Below are 22,421 nucleotides of genomic sequence, written 5' to 3'. Positions count from 1 at the left end.
CAATATGAGCAAACAACATAATCGCTTGAAAAATTAATTTTGGGTGACGCTATTCCACTCTTATTTTGGCTAGACACTCTTTCTTCCCATTTAACTCATAGAAATGCCTAACACTCTTTGATTTTTTGCTTCTTTGTTAATCAGGCTAGTCCACAAAACTACCTTATCACATTTTTCGTTAGTTTCTCGATACGAATGCTCAATTACACCAGCACAACATATCATTTTACCATGCATTTTGTTATCACTTTGGCGTTGTTAACTTTAATCTATGGTATCATATTTTCAATCACAAATATTTTTATTTATAACAGCTTATGAACCCATAAGTAATAGCATATTTATATCATATAGCATGAGCAAAACTTTATTTCAAAGAAGAAATCAAAATCCACTTTAATTATCTAGCCGATTTTGATAAAAATGGAAAAGAAAAATTGATCCAAATACGGAAAAGATTAACTTGTTAGAAAGTACCATGGAATTGGGGAACATGGCACTAACACTCAACTCAAACAAACATAATCTAAATGTGAAAATTTGTCCTCTAGAAAAGGAAATGTATGATCAAACATCGAACATTTTATATTTAGATCATGTCTAAATTTTAACAAACAATAAGCCCAAAAAGGTAAAAGAAAACTTCTTGTTCTTCTACTCCCACTACGAGAAAGTAACCAATATACATTGTAAATTCAATCTCATGGCAAATGGATCAAAACTTTAAAATATGCATATTCAACTCTACAAAATCTGAAGCTAGTTTGAAAGTGAAGAAGGTTTAGAAAATTTTCAATCCTCAACTTGCAAGTCATTTTAAAAGTTCAAAAGAAAGGACAAGTTAATGATGTTTAACTTATTTCAAAAAACTCCCACAACGTCATAATTGGCTGGATAATTAGATTGTATTTTAGTTTTCAACTTTGAAATAAAGTTTTCCTCAATAATAAAGAAAATAGGCAAATGATTGTGTGTACAAAAGCCGTCATAACTAGAAATTTCTGATCTTCTATGCAACTTTTTTTTATTAGATATGTGAGACCATAAATTAAAATTAACGACCTTCTCTAGACAAAGTGATAACATGATTTATGAAAAGATAAAATCTCATCAAGTGTATTTGATAGTTATATTGCAAAAAGTATAAAATAAGAGTGATGATAGAAATTAAGGTAGTTTTGTTGGTTATGTTGATAAAAAAAAAACATACCAAAGAGAATGAGGATATTTCAGTCAGTTGATTGAAAAAAAAAGTGCACCAGCCTATTTTATGTTGCAATTTCCCTCTTAATATGGCATGACAGAATCATCTTTATCTATCTTTAAGCTATCAAATTGGATGCTAATTCAGTCCTAAATTTTTCAATTTTGCTAATTGAATCTGAAATCTTTGCACAAAATTCTAAGGGAAAACTCCAAATAAGAGCCTGAAGTGCTCTCATTTTCTTAAATAACGGCATGAAGTGTCCTTTTTATTTCAAAGAAGGACCTAACCGAAAGACATTTTCATCTTTTACTTTTTTGAATTTTTTTTCTGTTTTCCTCTATTCTTTTTTCTTTTTCCTCCCCTCCACCTCGGCCATTGCCGGTCTCATCGCCTTGGCCGGCATCGGCCACCGTCACCCGGGCGAGCAAGGGTGACCCTCCCCAAGGTCCGGCGAGGGGCCCTCGCCTAAGTTCCACGACCTCCGCCGGTGGCCCTCGCCCGATAAAAACCGTGCTTTGAAAATTTAATAATGCAAAATCTCAACAGACAGAGACGATTTACAAATGACCCAAGAAAAGGAAAGAGAGAAGGAGACAGATAGACCCAAGAAAGAAAATACCCGGATGGAGGAAACATAGCCAAGAAGAATCGAAAGGGAAGTGAAAGATGGGTGGTGCGCGTGTGGGTGACAAAGAAGAGAGATGGAAGTGGTGGAAGCGAAGAGGAAGAGAGGAGGCACAACCGCAGATCCAGCGAGAGCCGCCCTCGCCCACCTAGGGGAGGGTGACCCTCGCCATTGTCGGGCGAGGGTGGCCGTTGTCTAAGTCCGGCGACTTCCACTAGTTGCCCAACGATGGTTTGGGGAGGAAAGAGGGGAAAAAGAAAATTTAAAATTTAAAAAAAGAACAAAAGGAAAAAAAAATGACAAGAATGTTCTTTTGCTATGTCCCTCTTTGAAATAAAAAGAGCACTTCGGGCTCTCATTTGAAATAAAATTTACTCCATACAATTATTTGAGAAAATGGGACACTTTAGGTCCTTATTTGAAATTTTCTCAAATTTTAATACATTCCTTCCGACTAATTTTCACTGAAAAAAACCGTTGACATGACGGTGTGGCACATAGGATGGATGACGATGTCCGGACCGCCATATTAGTGTTTTCCTGCAACTATTGGCTGAAATGATTTTATTGGAATTTAGTGCAAATATTTAGAATTAAATTGGAAAAATTGTAAAGTTAAAGACTGAATTGAATTCGTACAACACATTTATGACCCATTGGGTGATTATTCGTGAATTTGATCTAACGATATCTTTAAGATTTTCTCCCACCTTTCTAAAACAATTTTTCTGCAGCAAAGCACGGACATGATTCAATTTTATAGTTTTGCCTTGAAATGAGAGTCCTTGCGACTCAGGTTAAGCATCACAACATCGCAACGGTAAAAAATTGCCTTAATCTTGTGCTTGTACTGCAATCTACTAGTCGGTGGATATATTGGCATGTCTTGAATGAATTTTCCTTTAAATAATTTTAGGGATAATTTGAAGTAACGGCTCGAAATGGATAATTTTAAGTAAAAGATGATTCAAAGCGGACATTATCTTAAATAATGATCTGAAGTGACCAAATTTATTTCGAATTAGCTCGAACTACCTAGCTGGTCAAATCTTCATTAGCTGCTTTTTCCATCGAAGAAGCAAGGGCAATTTTGCCCAAAATTTATAATTTGGTAGTAAAAAAATTTCGAAAAATGGTGAAAACCCCAAATTGATTTCTAATGAGGGTTTTCTGTGGATTTTCTCCCTCTTTTGCAAGTTCGTTCCTCACTTTGATCCCCACTCCCAATCGCGACCGTAGTTCTTGTTCGCGGAGATCCGACTGAGCTCCACAAGTGCCGATTTAAGTGATCCTTGACCATGTCTGTCGTTCTGGCATTTTGATGTTCCCCTTAAGTACCGGAGTGAGAGATAAGAACATTATAGGAGTCATAACTTTGTGCGACCTTTACCTGAGTGCTGTGACTTTTTGTTTAATCATTTGAGGGCCATAATTTTTTTCACGATTATTTGATTGTCATTTAACTTTTTAATAGATCACTTGAGTGCAATAATTTTTTTTAAAAACATTCATCACAAGTGTTGTGCCCTGTGAAATTTTTGGCACTTGGGTGAATGATCCTAACAAAAAATAATTGGCACATAAGTGATTAATTAAAAATCAAGGTACTCAAATGAACGTTTTTTCAAAAGTTATGACACTTAAGTGGTCGAAAAAAAAAATTTATGGCATTGAAGTGAGCGACATACGAAACTTATGGCACTTGTGATGTCCTTATCCCACCGGGGTGATCTCATGCGCTATTGTTGGAACCAATTCCATCGTGGACGCTATGTCGACAAGTAACTTACGAATTATCTTGACCACGGTGAGGAGAAACTTTGTCATCTCAGAAGCACATGTTGATGAGAATTTCTGTGCCCTCTAATTCTTAGAGTATACTGCTTATTAATGATGAAGGAAACCAATCCCACAATACATACGCAACGAAATTACACGAAATTAACAAGCCCTAGAATCCTCTTGAATTACTGATCGGAGAAGTATATCACAGAACGGACATACCTCATTTTTCCACAGATTAAATGTTAACATTGCAGCCTCGAGAGAGCCCTTCGTCCGTTTGACGTCCGGTAGAGATTTGTCGTTCATTTTTTTTTTTTTTCACTGTTCTCACTTTTTCTCTTTTTGTACAATGAACTTCTAAAGCGGCAACTCTATGATAGAACAAAGAAATGTGATTTTTATTCACGTTCAAAAAATGATAACTGCCTAGCAATTATCCAATTGAGAAAGGGATATGGTAGCCTACATGGACGGATCATAGTACTTCTCGTGCACTATATAAAATCCAACAAATGCGAATATGCAAACCTTCCTCCTCTTCGAGGTCGTAACAAAAGAATCACTCTTGTCTGCTCAGGAAAGAAGTTCGTTGGTAGGTATAAATGGGTCTGTTTAAGGAGCATCTTAATGTTGTTGAAGTAGGTATAAATCATCTTCTGAAGTGGGAAGACTACTTGACGTCGGGATGTTTCTCTCTTCCATTGAACGATGTGGATCAGTTTGACCATAGTCATCGGCAGACACAGTTTAGTTCACGAGCTGAACCCAATCAACTGGCGTATTTAACCACATAAGAATTTCGGCCGTGGAGCAAATCACGATGTCGCCGTTGCGATTGGCCAGCGGCAGCCACGAGTGAGCTCAGGTTCGCCGAGATCTCGTGAGCTCGAGGCTCGCCGGCCATTGCCAAGGCCCGATGACCGGCGGAGGTAGAAGAAAAAAAAAAAGAAAGAAAATTAAAATTAAAATATAAACATAATTAAAAAAATAAAATATTAAATATTAAAAAACTGGAATTTTTTTTTTAAAAAATCGAGAGGAGAAACTCCGGAAAGTGTTTTCACCTATTTAGATTTAAAGGACATACTTTCCTAATTTTTGTGCATGAATTTTCCATCGATCGAATCGTGTCATTTTCGGCGAATCAAAACGAGTGAAAGTCCAAAAAACTAATTCCGAAAAAGCGTTTTCTTGCAAACAAACGCATCCAATCTAGTTTGATCCACATCTTGACCGCCATCTACTTTCAACCTTCAAATGCAAAGGCCAAGTCAATTAATCCAGTAGATAATTCATCTCTGCCTTCTTTTTCCACAAAGTCATGCCCATACTTCACCATTTGAACAAGCAAGCTGCATGAAAAAAAAAATTGATAAAACCTTAAAAAAAAAATTAGAAAATTACCTTCAAATTCCATGCAACAACTTATTAAGCCCGGCCGGATCTTGGACGCTTTTCTCCATTTACACACGACATCAACAACAACAACAACCACACTTTAAAACTCCAATTGAAGAAACCAAAGTCTCTCTTCAAACTTCACTCATAGAGCACAATGAGCAGCTCCTCCAAATTAGTGATCTTCTCCTTCGTGCTCGCGGCGATCTTGTCGTCCACATGCGCGGCCGCCGCGACGCCTTTGTATGGGGAGGGACGGCCGCGAGAGCATTATTTTGCGGCGATTGAGTCGCTCCAGAGAGGCCCGGTGCCGCCGTCCAGCAGCTCGCCTTGCACCAACATCCCCGGAGGGGGCGGCGGAGGCGGGAGCTGCCCGTTGAGCGAGAGGAACTTCGCCGGCCGCGTGGCTCTCCACAACCCGCCTGTGTTGCATCCTAGCGTCGTCTAACCGATGGATTGTGTAATGGGAAACCAAGAGGACCCGAGTTCTTGAACTTGGTCGGAGAAGTTGATGATGACAAGGAAGGCTATGGCCACCTCCGGTGACAATGATCAATTCGGTTCACGGTAAATCATGTAAATAGGCAAGAAATTTACATTATGTCCGTCCAAAAACACATCCTGGACTTTGAGTTTTTTTTTCCCTTTTTTCTTTTTTGGTCGGAAGAGTGGTGTTTATTCATTGTGAATAGTTTGTGTTCTTATAAGCATTTTTGCTTAGATTGCCGACGTGTTCATTGTCTATGTCTCTGCCGTCGGCCATATCTTGGTGTCCGCTTGCATGATAGAAATCTTCATGTTGCTCGGGTAAATTTTCGTGCATTTTATAATAGAGTTTGTTCCACAAAAAAATTCAAGATTTGAAAATCATTTTTTGAAAAATGAATGTTTTATATTGCATTGAAAATTTGGCAACAAAAAATGTTGGTATTATCGTTAACAATTTAGTGGACGGCGAAAATACTTTTTGTCCTTCTATTCTTGTAAGCAATATACACAAATTATAACTCGAGAAAACGTTTTCAAATCTTAAATTTTTCGTGAAATAGACGCACCATAAATCGATCATACAACTCCTCATGTTTAAGGATCGCATGCTTGTGGTGATCAACGTTCCGAGGGATGACAAATCTTCATCTAAATTACCATCTATTATGCCCAATTTGATCTAAGGATCGTTTCATCAGCACCATCAACACATGCCGATAGATTTTTTTTTTTTTCACGTGCATTTGAATTATATTCTCACCTACAAATACTACTTTGCTAAATCAAAACACGCACGTATAAAATCACATATTTAACGTCGCTCGCGTGAACTAATCTTTCGGACCATCATGTACCGACTCGAATTCGTTAAGTCTATGTTTAATTAGTGAAGCCAATAATAAATTAAATTAAGATTGTTCCTCTTTTCTCTTTCTTCTTTCTTTATTTTTTATGTTTTGCATGGTTGATTTAAAACTAATCAAGCAGCGTCAGCATACCAAGACCCAATTTTATTAGATTGGAATTGACTCTGGAAAAAAAAAACAATTGTTATTGCTTTGAAATTGACTACCGGGGTCAAAGAAAGGTTGCGTTCCAAATTGTACTTGACACTGCTATCTATGAACAAAGTCAAATGGTTCTCAACTTCGACACGTAATTAACGTTAATGAAAATAGATAATCAAGATTAGTACTGCGTCACTGCCCACCAAAGGGAACTTGTACCTGCGTCAGAATTGGGAATGGCGCGGGCTTTTCTATCATCAGCTGAATTCATTTTCATTTTCTTTATCTTGTTTTGTTAATTTTTTAAAGTTCTGTTTGTTTCGAGGAAAATAAGTAATTTGAAAAATATTTTTCAAAAACTTATCGGTTATATCGCTGACAAAAACGAATAAACAGAAATTGTTATTAACGTTCGCAAATATTTAGACATAAATTGTTATCGTTAACGAACATAATTTTGGAGAACTAATTATTTTAAATGATACATGCAATGAATTTTAGGAAAATATACATGCAATGAATTTTAGGAAAATATTTTTCAAATCACTTATTTTTCGCAAAATAAATAAAGCCTAAGTGTCCGATTCTTTTGGAATACCTCGGTCGCGACCCGGTGATCGTACTCGAATTCGTGACCGCGTTTCTTAAGGAGTAAAACCATTCTCAAACATAGGTTGATCGGAATGCCTATCAATTTGATTTATATGCTATTCAATTTGGATTCTTCTCAACTTACGGAGTAAATTAAACTTAATCACTTTGAATCTACACAATCTTGGCGATTTTATCCGCACAAGCTTCTTTCTTTCGAATTACAAATCGCTCTCCCCAAAACTCACTTGCGTAAAATCTCACGGAGTCGGCCAAATGATTGAGGGATAAACTCGCATTTACATTAGCTCAACACCCAACATGACACTTATTGGAAGATCGCCAAAGAACAGTTCATGTTCGAGACTTGTCTTCGGCTTTACTCAAACGTTTGAGCCAATGATTTATGAGCATGCCATCTGTCCGATCCGAGACTCTTCTAAGGAAGCTCGCTAAGTGCAGTTCAACAAGATTAGCTTGGTGTTATGTGGATTGCTACTCCTTGTACACCAGCTTCCTTGTCATTTCGGAGCATATTTTCAGGTCAAAGAGGATCCAAATCCACTTTTCACAGCTACTAAAATGAAAAATAATCTCAACTGTTGAACAAGGAAATGAGTATGCTTGTGTGGGTAAAACTCCGTACTTAGTTTCCGACTGTCCGTGCTGAACAAGCAAACGTTGTTGTTGACAGGAATATAATTCAGCCCAAAATATTGAATGGGGGAGATCTAATAGTTTATTGAAAAGTATTTTCCAAAGTAAGATGTACAATAAATAATACTGTCTACAGACTGTACAATACAACACCCGTTCAACGAATTTAAAACATGGCTTGTTTGGACATCTATATACATAGATAAATAACGAAATCCGAAAAATAAATTAACAAATGAACGTGCACAAGTGTAAACTGCTAGCTAGCAAGCCCCAACAATCAAGAAAAGAAACTTAAAGGAAAGAACTTGTGTGTTTCTCGATAATCGCTTCATTCGCGTGCTACGGATTGCTGGTACTGCAGCTGTGAAGCAAAGTTCTTCTAGCCAAGCAGACAGCTCGTACTGCTGCCGCCGGGGATGTTGGTGCAGCTCGAGGCGCCAGAGGACGACACGTCGCCCCTTGGAAGAGACTGGAAAACGAGTTTCTCTTCTGTCGAGAGTTGGCTCTTCTCAAGCAAGATTCTGGTTGCCTGTAAGAATTGGACATGAGGGGCAAAAAGAATCAGAATTGATGCGAAGATAATGACTGTGTTGAGAAGCCTCATGATGTATATTTTTGGATGGGACAATGATTCTCGATGCCATGATCTTGTGTTACTAAAACTTATTTATACTGATTATTATTCGATTGTGGTAGAATTTGATTTACTGATTGGTTTGGTTGAAAGATTTTGAAAGTTTGACTGCTACATTAAGATAATGCTCATGACCAAACTAAGAATTTGAGATTAAGTAAACGGGGTTGGAACATTGAAAGTTCGATACATAGATTTTGATTTTTGGGCTTTGTCCTATACGAAAGTTGTTTGCGTGGACGCCTTAGCTTCTGTCTCAGTTTCTTGTACGAGGAATTTTCACGATTTGTCCAAGATCAATATCATATCAGTCGGCCATAGTTGGCAACGGACCTAAATTTTTTGAATCTTCCTTGTTTCTGGCGGTCGCAGTTGCGTCATCTTGAAGGCTGTGCAGAAATATACAAACAGTCAGTATTTAGGAAAACGAAAATGTTTCTCTAACTTATTCACTTTCCTCGAAACAAACGGAGCTCGCAGGATATATTAGAAATTCTGTCAGTGGACTGAAGTACTGCTAAATGGGGTTCAAATGGGGATAGATTGGCTTTCGTGGATCTCAATAAGGTGGCAATCGAGCATATCTAAATATCAATACCAACATAAACATACTAAAGTCGGATTGTTGACGCAGTTTTGGAAGAATGCGCAAGAAAATTTCGAGGATAATTTCAACCGAATCTAGGGACAAGGGTCTCATATGTTTCACAATTCATGCAGCTCTGGGAACTTCCACTGTAGAGAAAAGGAAGTCAAATCAATAGGAATTGGGCAAACGGGGCGTTCTACGAGTGCATAAATGGCCGGCACCGAGGGAGAACCACCTTCCCAAAGGTTGAAAGGGCAAGCGAGAGAGAGCCAAATTCGCATGTCTGAGTATCGACGAGCACCTAGAATTCTCTCAACAGAGATTCATATGGTCACCTAGCATCGGAACCAAAGGAAAGAACAGCAGGCCAATCGAGAAAAGCAATTACCAGAAAATCATCTACCATGAGGCTCGCTAAAACTATGCTTTAAGAAACCTTCGATCCGCAAGAGAGGAAGGAAGCAAACAAGTGAACTCCCTCCTCAGAATGTTATTCATTTTTTTTTTTTCTAATGAAAGGACTACAACCTCAATCCAGATCTAACACCCAGTTGCTCCTTCCGAGTACATATATGTAACGGACAGCAGCCCAATAATTTTCAGGCGACTCCGTTTCATTCTTTTCCATTCCAATGACCATTTGGAGGCCGAAATGCCTTATAACCATTGACACCACATGCCAAATTTGAATAATCCGAAGCATAATATGGGTAACCATCATGCTCTGGATTCTTCATTCCCAGCAAGGATAAATCAGATCCAGCCACTTGCCGCTGGTTCTGTATCAACCCATCCATCTGCCCATTTGCATGAGTTAGCGAACTAACCTGAGGAATAAATCCAGTCGCCGAGTCAAAACTTCCAGGAAAGGAGCCAAACGCCGGTTGAATCCCATTTTCACGATAGCTCCGCGCTCGTTCGAAGCTGCTGCACGAGCTGGCAGTTGACTCCAAATCCCCTGAAATCCCCAGATCATGGGGGAAAGAAAACTGACGATGTAATGAGAGGGACCTACTGTTGAGAGACTGGAAACCAGGATCTGATCTAGTGACCTTCCCAACAGTTTGCTCATCGTCCAGTAAGTCATTTATAATATCGAGGTGCGGAAAATCATCTGCCAGCAAACCTTGCATTTGCCGCCCAGACGTACAGGCTCGTGATCTGCTGTGCCACGACCTGTAATACTCTATATTCCGAACATCACTCTGCAAAGGAGGATCGCTCCGTATACTTCGACCATCCAGATTCTCCAACCACTGGGGTCCATTTGACAACACATCCCGATTCATTGAGCCAAAAGGGAAGCCTAACTTGGGGGCACCATAGTCCAAACTGTCAGTGCTAGGGTTCAAGAACACTTGTGAAGATGCTAAGGTGGATGAGGGGATATATGCTGACACTTTTCCTACAGAGCTTGGCGAACATTGGTTTGTGAAAACAGCTGAAGTCGAAGCAGAGGAATTCCCGATTATAGCATTTCGATACGACAAAGGAACATGGCTGGGGGATACTGAAGTAGACTCAGGAGCCAACCGGCCGACTGCACTCACAGAACGAGCTAGAAGTGGAGCTGTTCGGACAAGGGAAGCAGCAGGAGCATTTGGCCTAGTACCGGGTCCTAGTGGAGCACTAGAAGGCCTCGACATTACAGGAACTGGCAGAATGGGTTTTTCGGTCGTTTTAGGAATTATATCCCATTGAGTCTCAAACTTAGACAAAGTTGCTGTTTGGGACGAGATTGTTGGAAGTAGTATCTTATCATTCTCTTGCTTGCCATTCAAAGATGTCTTCCTCATTGATGAAGGATCCCCAAAAGGAATAATTTTCTGCGCCGGTTCCGACCGGGCATTGGAGATAGTATTTCTAGGAGGACTGCTGGAAGAGGATTCTGCAGCAATTGACTTCTCTTTAGATGTCTTCTCTTCATCAACTTGCTTGATGCTTGATCCCCTCTGCAGGGAAACAGCTTCTCCCTGTTATATTCAAAAATCAAATGCCATCTGCTTAGATTCCACTGAAAATAAAACCGAAAAATTGTGATAAGTAATCCATGAAGGTAAGAAGAATTCCCTGACATGGTATTGACTATAAGTATATCTCCCTGACAAACCTAACATTGAAAATTATAACATTTCAGCTCCTGCTGTATCTGTAAAATAGTTATCCAGCATTGCGCATGACATAAGATGGCTCTTTGACTCCAAAGAGAACTTCACATAACATACCTAATCTACATAATCTAATTTCCGTCAATTAAAATCTCTTGAAAATCTCTCCTACAGAAATACAAGAAGTTGAAGAATGTTCGGTAGAACCAATACGAGCAGAAATCTAGGTTTGCTAATGTCATTTGTAAGCAAACACGTGCACAAATTTGGTCGTGCTTTACTTTGTTTTAAGATCTGAAAAACCATACAAGTTGGAACTCAGAGGCACGATTCAAGCACAGGATATGACACAACTTATAGGAAAAGCGATTAACAGGAAATTTTTCAAAAGACGGTGTTGTAAACACTTAATCAGGTAAATATGCCAAATAAAGATCAGGATAAGCGCATGCAGACCAAATCTATGATGGCAATATTTAAACAGACAACTTCGGCTCGAAAGTCGAATTACAACAGTATAAGAACCGGTTTGGACACCGGTCTTCAATCAACGCCAATTTAAGGCTTGAAAATTCACATTAGGGGTAAAAAGGTCATGAAAATCATTTTCTAATTTTCTGAAATTTAAGGTCTGAAATTCACAGACCCACAACCGTTCGAAGGACCGACGACCACCAGCGACGGACTCGATTAACGACCACCAATGACGGACACGATCGAGGCTCAAATCTCCACCAACTCCCCCCCGTCTCGCCAGGTGCAGCCTCACCGAACAGTTGATCACTCAAAAAGACCACTCACAGTTGAATACTAGACTGGGACAGTAAGCTAATATCAAGATCAACGGGTATGCACGAGTAATGAGCTAAGAAAATGGACCAGAAACTTGGGGCCAGACATGGGTGTTCGATCTAAAGCGAACCAACAGCTCAACAGCGGGATCCACTGTGGCCAAGGCGACACCGAAACCCAAGGCTCGCCGGTCCGAGAAATCAAAGTTCCCGGCCCGGCGAGCTCCGGGACTGAGACGGGGGGAACCGAACCAGAGAGAGCACGCCAACCTTTATGTACGAAATCGTGGGTGAGCTCCCGGAGATCAACTGCTATGCTCTCCCTCTTTCTGAGCTTCCTCCGAATCTCTCTCCCGGAGATCAACTGTATGCGGACAAGAGAAAGAGATGCGGACGTGTGGTGCTTCTATCCAAGCCTCTTGTGCGGAAAACGATGGGTGATGTGGTGACCGTGAATTTGTGTGGCTGTAAATGAGTGAAGGAGAAAGGGACGTGAATAAAGTGAAAGAGAGTGACGTGAGAGTGGGCTGGAGCGAGAAACATACGTGAGAAAGGCAAATAGCACAAGAAGAAATAAAAAGGAGAGGAAAGAAAAAAACTTGGGCCGAATGAATCAAGTGTGGGCCAATGGACAAAGAGAAGAAAATAGACTGACAAGGAGAATTGCCCAACTGGGCCGCACTATCCGGGTTTCGCCTGCGCGAGCTCGGATCCAACCGGCCCGATCTGATTTTATTTCTTTTTCTTTTTCTTTCTTTTTCTTTTAAAATTCATTATATATATATTTTTACTTTTTTTCTATTTTGCAATAAGAAAAAAATAAATTAGACGTATTCTTATTTAACGAATAATAATAATAATATACGATCGTCAAAATTTGGTGTCAACAACGACCTATTGCGACACGGATTATGCTACTTGTCCAATGACCCGAAGATGCATTACTGGTTTGTGCATTAAAATGGGAAGATCTTTGATTTCATGGAAAACAAAGAAACAATTGACCTTTCATTATCATCAGGCAAATCATAATATCGAGTTATGGCAAAAACAGTTTGTGAAATAATGTGGATACGGGTTTTTTTTGGACCTTGGGGAACAAATCGATGGACCAAGCATATTGTTCCGTGACAATGATGTAGTACTCAAACTAGCAGCGAACCCCAATTTTTCATGAGAGGACAAAACATATAGAGGTAGATTGTCACTTTACTAGAGATAAAATCCAAGAATGAATTGTTTCAATAAGAGGAATTGGAACCGTTGAACAACTTGCATATAACTTTACCAAGGCGTTGTGTCAAAGACAACACACATATCTATTGGGCAAGCTAGGCGTCTTCGATATTTGCAAGCCACCAGTTTGAGGGAGAGTGTTGAAGATATGACTTAATTGTGTATATGTTAAATCGATTTAGTAAATATTTGATGAATGGGTAGAAATAGGAAAAGTATCATCTTGTTTCCTAATTTTATTTTCTGTTCTTATAATATATATGTTCGTGTACATGTAAGAACAATACAATGAATACAATTACTTTTCATTCTCCCAAACTTCCTTTGTTTTCTGTCAGGCATTATCAACGAGCGAACTCAAAGCTAATATTTTGAGTCTTAAGCAAGAAAAGTTGGTCTTTTAGCGTTGTTTGACCATTTTTTTTTCTATCCTCTCCTTCAAATTTTTGCTCGAACTTTTTGCAGAACGCGAGTCGAATTCTGCACCCACCCTATCAATTTCCTTCCAATCGACAGCGTGCCCAGTGAATAGCATGGTCGTCAACTTGACAATGAAAATTACCGTGCCTAGGTTGATCGACGATTCTCACCGATCATCGCAGTCCTCGTATTTCGATATCGACAGACAATTGTGCATCAAGAATGGAACAACAGCCTGATGTTTGGGTTTCAATACCGGTGAGAAGAAGTTTATCGAAGACAGCACGGATATTTCTGGCGAAACAAGAGCTGTGTTTGAAAATGACTGCAAATGAATTGAAAAGGAACTAAAAGACATTGACATAAGAAAAATCTTGTTCTTCAGGGGTTTGCCTGTCTTTTTTCTTGGTCCGAATCTCCCCTTTATACTTGTTGTCCTCCATGACGGCTCCAAAGCCTCACTGACTGACTGAAATCATCTTTGCCACTGTCCGCTGACATTATCCATTCTTGATCAGATGCGGTCCTTAGTCTCTGTTTAACTCATTCACATGACGAGTCCACGTGACTAACCTTGCACTAATTACGCCGGTCTGCCTTGATAGTTCTCGATGTGTCTACGGTCGATTTGGGAGTGCCAGCAGAAACAACTTTGTGAATCTCTAAGCTATCAAATCTGATTGCACACTATCGATTCGAAGCTCTTCTTCCGGAAGTCCATGGCGCCATTCCTCTGTTTTAGATGAAGATAGCTTAGTCTGTTCTGGAATCTGCTTGCGAGAAGCTTGTTTCGACCAATGCGCTTCACCCTAAATGCATCTCCCACCAAGCTCATACATACTGTCTTGTTAAGTTTATATCCAGAAGCTCCTTCGACTGTCGCTCAACCTTCGGTACCTGCTTTTTGTTGGCAGAAATCAAATCATCCCCTTCCATCAGCGCCATTCCCGTTTGGTCCCCCATAAAGATTGGCTTGACCTTGTTGAGTCAAAACAAGAGGGCGAGATCTAGAAGTCACTCTGGAATTTATGATCTTGTTCTGCTCTTGGAAGACCTGTTCCTTGTGGTGTGCTCATTTGGTTGGTGCTACTTTGCGCTTTTCGTCAACTTCGACTCGCTGCTTTAGCTTCGGGTACGGCATGAGTTCTTCCTCTCTTTTAGATGATACAATCACTCTCGGGATTTCAACTGAACAAACTGTAATTAGTGAAGTAAGACATTTATTAGATGTTTCAGTTCTGACTCGTGCAGGATTTCACTCGATGTAGTTTATCACATTTTGATTGAATCTTCCATTTTGGAGAATGTCTCTGTTCTGTTTTTTTCATTGATCTGATCCCTGACCCAAAGAATGTCTCTCTCATGTTCTTTTTCTTCCTTCCCTGGCCTCTTTCTTTGCTGCTACTTATTTTGATGATCATTACAGGAGATCACAAGTTCTCTAGTCCAAGTTTTTTGACATCAGGATGACTGTTCCAGCTGCTGATTACTTCAAAATATTATTATGTTTCCAAGTTTCCAACACACTGATTACTCATCCTCCCAAGACCAGAACCGAAAAACTGGCATTATCCGCTGTATAACCTGAATAGAATAGAGAAGCTCATAATTTGGACTAATTGAAGTAATTTCGTAGGTCGTTCGATAAAGAAGATGGATCTTCTTGCCAATTCTCGTAAACATTCTCATTATAAATTCTCATAAACATTTTTTAATACCATGCAAATGCTCTTGCGAAGCATTAGGAAGTGACTCGATGAATTCCCGACATAGCGCATCGATGGACACGAAATATAACAATCTAGAAACTACTGCTTCACTTGGCAAAAATTTCCTTGCACGCATTTCCTGTAGAAGTTGCAATGCTTTATCCACTTGTTTGTCCTGCAAAAATGCTTGGATGAGAATATTGTAGGAAATGGAGTCTGGGAAGCAACCGTTTTCCTGCATTTTCAAGAATAATTTCTCAGCTTTCGTTAACATCCGTTCCTTGATGAAGCCATTGATTAAGCTGTTGTATGTTACAACATCGGGAACCACTCCCTTCTCCGATATGCTCTCGAACAACTTCATTGCTGCCTCAATTTTCCTGGCTCTACATAGCCCATCAATCAGAATGGTGAACACCTCTATCGATGATTTAAGAATGGCACTGCTGAGGGACGGATACAGATCCATTGCCTGGGCCATATGTGCATTTTTACAGAGACCGTCCAGCACAACCTCGTAAGTAGATAGTGCTGGTGCTGGAAAGCCATGAGTCAGCATTCGAGTGAAGAGTTGATTTGCTTCGTCAATCTTGTTATGCTTCATGTACCAATTAATCATCATGTTGTAGGTAATAATGTCGTGCTTCAGGCCCTTATCTTCAATTAGACGGAAAAAGTTCGCTGCATCATCCAGCCTACCTGCCCAACAATTGATCAAAACGTTCAGCGTACACAAATCGCACTTGATCCCTGCGCCATTCATCTTCTTGTACAAAGCGACCACGTCCGAGCACGTCCTATTCTTGGAAACCGACCACCCCAGCACATGATTAAACGTATCGATGGACACGATGGGCTTGATTCGAACCAGTGTCTGGAAGTAACGGAGCGCTTCATTCAGCGAGAGGGTACCTGATTTGCAGCGTTGCCTCACGTGAAGCTCCAACTCTGTCGAACTGTCTGGAGGTTGGGATGGCGACTCAGGGTTTTGAGGAGGAGGGTCTTGGAACAGAGGGGACAACAACGAATGCGGAGCTTTCGTCGTTGGGAGTGCGGTTCTTGAAGAACTGGCACATCTTAGTCACATTGGCGATGGATTCCATTGGTGGCTCATGAAGATGACGAATTCTCGTATGCATCAAGACTCGCATGTGAAACGAAACCAGAGAAGGCTCAAGGAAGGAAGGCACTCCAGTTTGTTTTCGTAACAAATTATGACAAACAAATATTTCATAATTTAATTAAACATATAAGTGTTTAAGTGATACGAATCTGATCGGGTATGTGTTAGACATGAATTAGGTCGGGCATACGTTGTTAGATTTGTACTATATAGAAACCGGTCAAAATAGGTAAATTGGATCAACATGGGTCGGACTCCACTCAAACTTGACTCGACTCATCCATTCGACGCTTCTATTCATAGTTCAATTCAATTCCATGACTCTGTGTTTTCGAGATTTGTAATCTTGCTCTCACATAGTTTGTAACATTTATGTTTATTGTAGCAAGCACTTTTAAGTGCAGACTTATTGGAGTAGTACCATTCCGTCTCTACATGATCACTTGTAAAGTAGTCTAGGGTTATTCAAACTTTTTTCATAAACTAATTTAAATGTGAAGAGGATGAAGTCCATAGAACACTTGCATAGAGGAATTCTCCAATACACATAGGCTCTGTTTGACAGTGATTCCGATCCTCTGTTTTTGTTCTCAGAAATCAAAAAGGATCAGAAACATGTTTGGTAATGAAAAAAAATGATGTTGATTCCGGTCCCGATAATACTTTTGAACCATTTTTCAGAAGCAAAAAAAAGATGATTTTGGTGTTTTGGAACACTTTTGGGGATCACTTTTGTGCACGATATACTTATGACTTATCCCTCATACTTATAATTTAATTTTTAATATAAATGGTATTATTTAAAAAAAAAGTCCACGTGGATTTTCAACTTTACATAAATTAAAATAAATTAAAATTCAATTTTAAAAATTGCTAAAAACTAATTTTCTTAAATTAAAAATTTTATTTAAGGTAAATTTAATAAAAAATTTAAAAATTTAAGAAATGGGGGAAATAAAAAATATTTATATTTTTAATTTAACAATTTAAAAATAAAAAAATTAAGATTGAAAAAAGCTAAAATTTTGAAAAAAAATTCTCGTCACCAGATTCTTCCCCTCCCTTTTTTTTTAATTAGTTTTTTTTTGTAAAATTTTAAGCCTATTTTTAAATTCAATTTAAATTTATATTTATATTTAAAAAAGTAGTTTTTAGAAAATTTTTAAATCTAATTTATTTTTTTATATTAAGGGACCTCTAATACGCATGTTTTTTTTTTTTTTGAATTTTTAGCTATTTTATTTTTTATTCTAATTAAGTTTGAATTTTTTATTTCCTATTATGTTTTTTCAACTTTTATCTTTTTTTTTAATTAAGAACTGGACCCAACCCTTCACGTCACGACTAAATCTCCATTTTTTCTCCATTTTTTGAGCCGCACAAAAAAAATTTCGAGTCGGGTGAAAAAAAAAATCAATGTAGTTGAGTTGCAGGTCTTGTAAGCTTGTACGATATGTAATAACAAGAGTGCAAAACTATAGGCGGTAGCACAATGAGGAGCTTTTCTTTCATTTTTTTTTGGGGTAATCAATCTACAAGTCACAAGAAATAATAACAAACAAATGATTTAGACAAATTTTGTAAATGTAATACGAATTACTTTTCAAATAATATAAACGATCTGAGACTCATGACAAATCGACAAACGAATTGGGAACGGAAATTTTGTTGTTTTTTCTTTTTTGTGTTTTTTTTTTGCTCCATAATCACTATTTGATTGTTTTCCCTATTCTTTGTCATCAAATGTGATTATATAATTATTTGATTTAAATAACAAATTGGGAACGAAAATTTTGTGCAGCTACCAAATGCGTTTACGTTCCAGGAACAAAAATTTTAAACAATTACCAAACGCGTTCTGATTCTCAAAAAATCATTCAGGGAACAGAATAAAAAAAATGATTTTAATCGGAATCATTTTTTGGGAATAGAATCACCGCCAAACAGAGCCATAGAGCAGCGAGAGGGAGACGACGCTCATGAACCGACACCACGATTGCGCGAACCGCGCGATCGCCCAATTGAGCCACGTGAGCTCATCCCCACCGCACGTCGTTAGTCGTTGCCGATCTTGTCGGTCTCGATCCGCTCATTCGAATCGGGAAACAACATCCGAGCCAATATTCAAATTAGGATTTGAAATGTTTGATATCATACATATTTTCTAGATTAGAAAACCGTTCAAATTAAGGATTATTTCCCTACCGACAACATGGAGATTCAGATTAATCTTGATCCTAAGATTTTGTCTCGATGATGTGCGAATCGAGATATCTAATTTATAACCACTAGATTTGATTCCTTGATTCAATTTGTTACCAAATTTGAGTCAAAGAATACTTTTAGAATTATGCATATCTTTCATTGCATATTTGATTGATTGTTTCCTCATACGAAAATTCAAAAATATTTAGAAAATTGAGCTTTATTAGAAAGCTTATCTCATTAATTAAAATTCCTTAGATAGATAAGATTTTTTAGAAATCTTATCTCCTAGTATAGCCTTGTATTTAGAGAGATGTGATTTGTTAGAAATCGTATGTAATAGATTAGGTGCATTTTGAATAATCTCATATAGAATAAGATTGCATCTTCATTTATATAGATAAACACATTTTTAAACATTTAGAATTAGGATCAAAGATTTCCTAAATAATTTTAGGATTTAATTCAAATTATTTCCTGGACATTTATGATAATCTTCATTTAGAATAGATTTTCTTTCATTAATTATTAATTTCGAAATTCATTAGAAAATACCAAAAATATCTTATTCATATGCATTGCATAAAACATTTCATGTCATGCATATAGATTATTTATTTTATTTCATATGTATATCATATAGGTTAGAATGCATATCTTGTCATGTCATATAGTTTTTCATGTCACTTGTCATGTTATCGCTTGCATGTCATTTGCCATGCCATCAATCACATGCCGCATCGTCATTTGTCTTGCCATATCATATCTGCATGTCATCTAGTAACATGCCTAGGTTCATTAATCTAGTTTACATGTTTAAATCATTTGGCCAAGTGGCGCATGTCGTTTAGGTTAAATTCATGACATTTTGCATGCTATCTAGACTATATTAATTTATCAATTTTGCATGGCAATTTGACTAGGTTAATCTTGTCAATTTGCATGTCATTTGACTAGAATTGCATTGTCATTTTAGTTAAACTCATTTTCGCATGTCATTAGAGTTAGGTCATTTGAATAAATGCTTTGCATGCCATTCCATGTCATTTAGTCTAGGTTGCATATGAATTTCATTTTATTAGCATTGCTCGTTCAACAAGCAAAAATCATAATATATGTGCATTAGATTAAGTCTTACGCTTGGGAGATAAGCATTACGTTTAGGCTGCAGCATCCGGATACGTTCCCTTTTTCTCTATCTTGTAATTTATTTAATGATTTGATTATTGGGTGTTAAATAATGTTTGCGCATCTACGTGATCACCTCGCACGTTAGGAGTTTAGAATTAAAATTAATCCAAGCTGCTTGTTTAAATCTTTTCATAGAAATGAAAAGTACCTTAATAGAAATATTAGCGTAACCATGTACCCGAACTCATTAATCTCCGGTTTGTAGGAATAAAGTATTTCTCTCGATACTTTATTTAGGTGTCTAATCAGCTTACTATAAAATTAATTAGTGGTGACTCCAATATAAAATTTTTGCATGATAATTGAACGTTTAATTGCGATTTGGTAGAGCTTAGAAGAGTTCAAACTACGATAATTAATTTAATTAACTTGGGTAATCCATTAGTCTAAAAGCTTGATTTTTAGGTCACAATAGACTTTATAGTGACAGGACGTAATTATTTGACTTAAATAAAAAAAATTGAGAAGGGAGATTATTCCTGGGAATAGAAATTTGGTGCAATTATCGGCGCGTTCTGATTTTTTAAAACTTATTTAGGGAACAAAATCAGAAAAAATCAATTATTAACATAATTGATTTTTTGCTTAATCATTGGCAAACGCATCCTAGCATTATCTGACATTTTTTTGTGTCTATCCTCTCTCTTTCAGATTTTGCTCGCTGTTTTGCAAAGCACGGAAGTCAAATTCCACATCCATCCTCTCATCACTATTATTATTATTATTATTATTATTATTATTATTATTTGCATAGCATGAAAGTCGAATTCTGCGCCGATCCTCTCAGTTTTCTTCCCATCGACTACGTGCCCAGTGAGTAGCATTGTCGACTTGACAATGGAAATTACTGGACCTAGATTGATTGAAGATGCTGACTGAACATCGCAATCCTTCGTATTTTGATATCGATAAACGGTTGCACAACAAGAATGGAACAATAACCTAATGTTTGGGTTTCAATACCAATGAGGAGGAGCTTATTGACGACAACACGGATATTTTCGATGAAACAAGAGCGAGTGTTTGATTGACAAAAGTAAATGAAACTTAAGTGTTATGACCATAAATAAGCAGCTGAAAATGACTGAAAAAAATTGCAATGGAACTAAAGACATTGACATAAGAAAAATCTTGTTTTTCAGGGGTTTGCGTGTCGTTCTTCTTGGTCGGAATCTCCCCTTTATACTTGTCCTCCATAACCGCTTCAAAGCCTTCACTGACTCTAGTCATCTTTGCCATTGTCCGCTGACATTATCCATTCTTGATCTGATGTGGTCCTTAGTCTTTGTTTAACTCCCCCGCATGACGAGTCCCGTGACTCGGTTAGTGTCTGTGGTCGATTTGTGAGAGCCAAGATCTGCCCGCCGTGACACTTGATATAAACAATGAGGTGACATGTCAAATACAGCCCAACAGAATCAGCTTTATGAATCTCTGAGTCATCAAATCTGCCTGCCCCCCATCGACTTGGAGATCTTCTTTGGGGAGCCCATGGGGCCATTCCTCTGCTTTAGATGAAGATAGCTGAGTCTGTTGTGGAATCAGCTTGCGAGAAGCTCGACTCGAACAATGCGCTCGACCGTACATACATCTCCCACCAGCTATTTGTTCCTCTCGATCAAGCTCATGCATACCGTCTTGGGCCGATTCGCACAGATTCTTCTGCTTTCGACCACTCTCCTTTTAAGTTTTTACCCAGAAGCTCCTTTGCCAGTTACTCAACCTTCATTGCCTGCTTTTTTTTGGCACAAATCAAATTGTCCCCATCCATCTGCGCTATTCCCTTCCGATCTCTATAAAGATTGTCTGACCGTGTTGAGAAACAAGTGGGTGAGATTTGGAAGTCACTCTAGAATTTATGATCATGTTCTGCTTTCGGAAGACCTGCTCATGTGGTTGGTGCTGCTTTATGCTTTTTGTCAATTTCGACGCACTGCTTGCGCTTCAGGCACGGCTGCCCGCATGAGTATACTGAAGTAATTACATAGGTCGTTCAATAAAGAAGATGGATCTTCTTGACAATTCTCATTTAACATTCTCATTACAAATTCTCTTGAACATTTCCATAGCATGTACACGTCCTATGCAGCATTAGGAAGCGACTCAATGAATTCCTGACATCGCGCATCAATCGTCACAGAACATAACAATCTTGAAACAACTGCTTTATTAGGCGAAAATCTCCTTGCACGCATTTCCTGTAGAAGTTGCAATGCTTTATCCACTTGTTTGTCCTGCAAAAATGCTTGGACTAGAATATTGTACAAAATTGAGTCCGGGAAGCAACCCTTTTCCCTCATTTTCAAGAATAATTTCTCGGCTTTTGCTAGCATCCCTCCCTTGCATAGGCTATTGATTAAGCTGCTGTATGTTACAACATTGGGAACCGCTCCCTTCTCCAACATGCTGTCGAACAAGTTCATTGCTGCCTCAATTTTCCCAGCTCTACAAAGCCCATCAATCAGAATGTTGAACACCTTGATCGATGATTCAAGTATGGCACTGCTGAGGGACCAATACAGATCCATTGCCTGGTCAATATGTCCATTTTTACAGAGGCCATCCAGCACAACCTCGTAAGTAGATAGCGCTGGTGCTAGAGAGCCATGAGTCCGCATTTGAGTGAAGAGTCCATTTGCTTCATCAATTTTGC

The 22,421-nt window shown here is 38.4% G+C and overlaps 2 protein-coding genes across 2 annotated transcripts in view; both read right to left on the bottom strand.

The window, feature by feature from the left end:
* Positions 1–22,421, bottom strand: part of LOC115726648 (putative pentatricopeptide repeat-containing protein At1g12700, mitochondrial) — a 54,737-nt gene that overhangs the window by 25,932 nt on the left and 6,384 nt on the right. The window contains exon 3 of the mRNA XM_048274765.1: positions 15,862–15,948. Within this exon, the coding sequence (XP_048130722.1) occupies positions 15,862–15,948 (87 nt within the window). The remainder of the gene's footprint in view (positions 1–15,861; positions 15,949–22,421) is intronic.
* Positions 9,293–22,421, bottom strand: part of LOC115726647 (TNF receptor-associated factor homolog 1a-like) — a 184,028-nt gene continuing 170,899 nt past the window's right edge. Inside the window, exon 14 of the mRNA XM_048274687.1 lies at positions 9,293–10,111. Coding sequence (XP_048130644.1) covers positions 9,600–10,111 — 512 coding nt within the window. The 3' untranslated portion in view covers positions 9,293–9,599. The remainder of the gene's footprint in view (positions 10,112–22,421) is intronic.

The sequence above is a fragment of the Rhodamnia argentea genome, chromosome 1 (assembly GCF_020921035.1).
Source record: "Rhodamnia argentea isolate NSW1041297 chromosome 1, ASM2092103v1, whole genome shotgun sequence".
Lineage (NCBI taxonomy): Eukaryota > Viridiplantae > Streptophyta > Magnoliopsida > Myrtales > Myrtaceae > Rhodamnia > Rhodamnia argentea.
The sequence above is the reverse complement of the archived record's forward strand: the minus strand, read 5'-3'. Positions and strand labels throughout refer to the sequence as shown.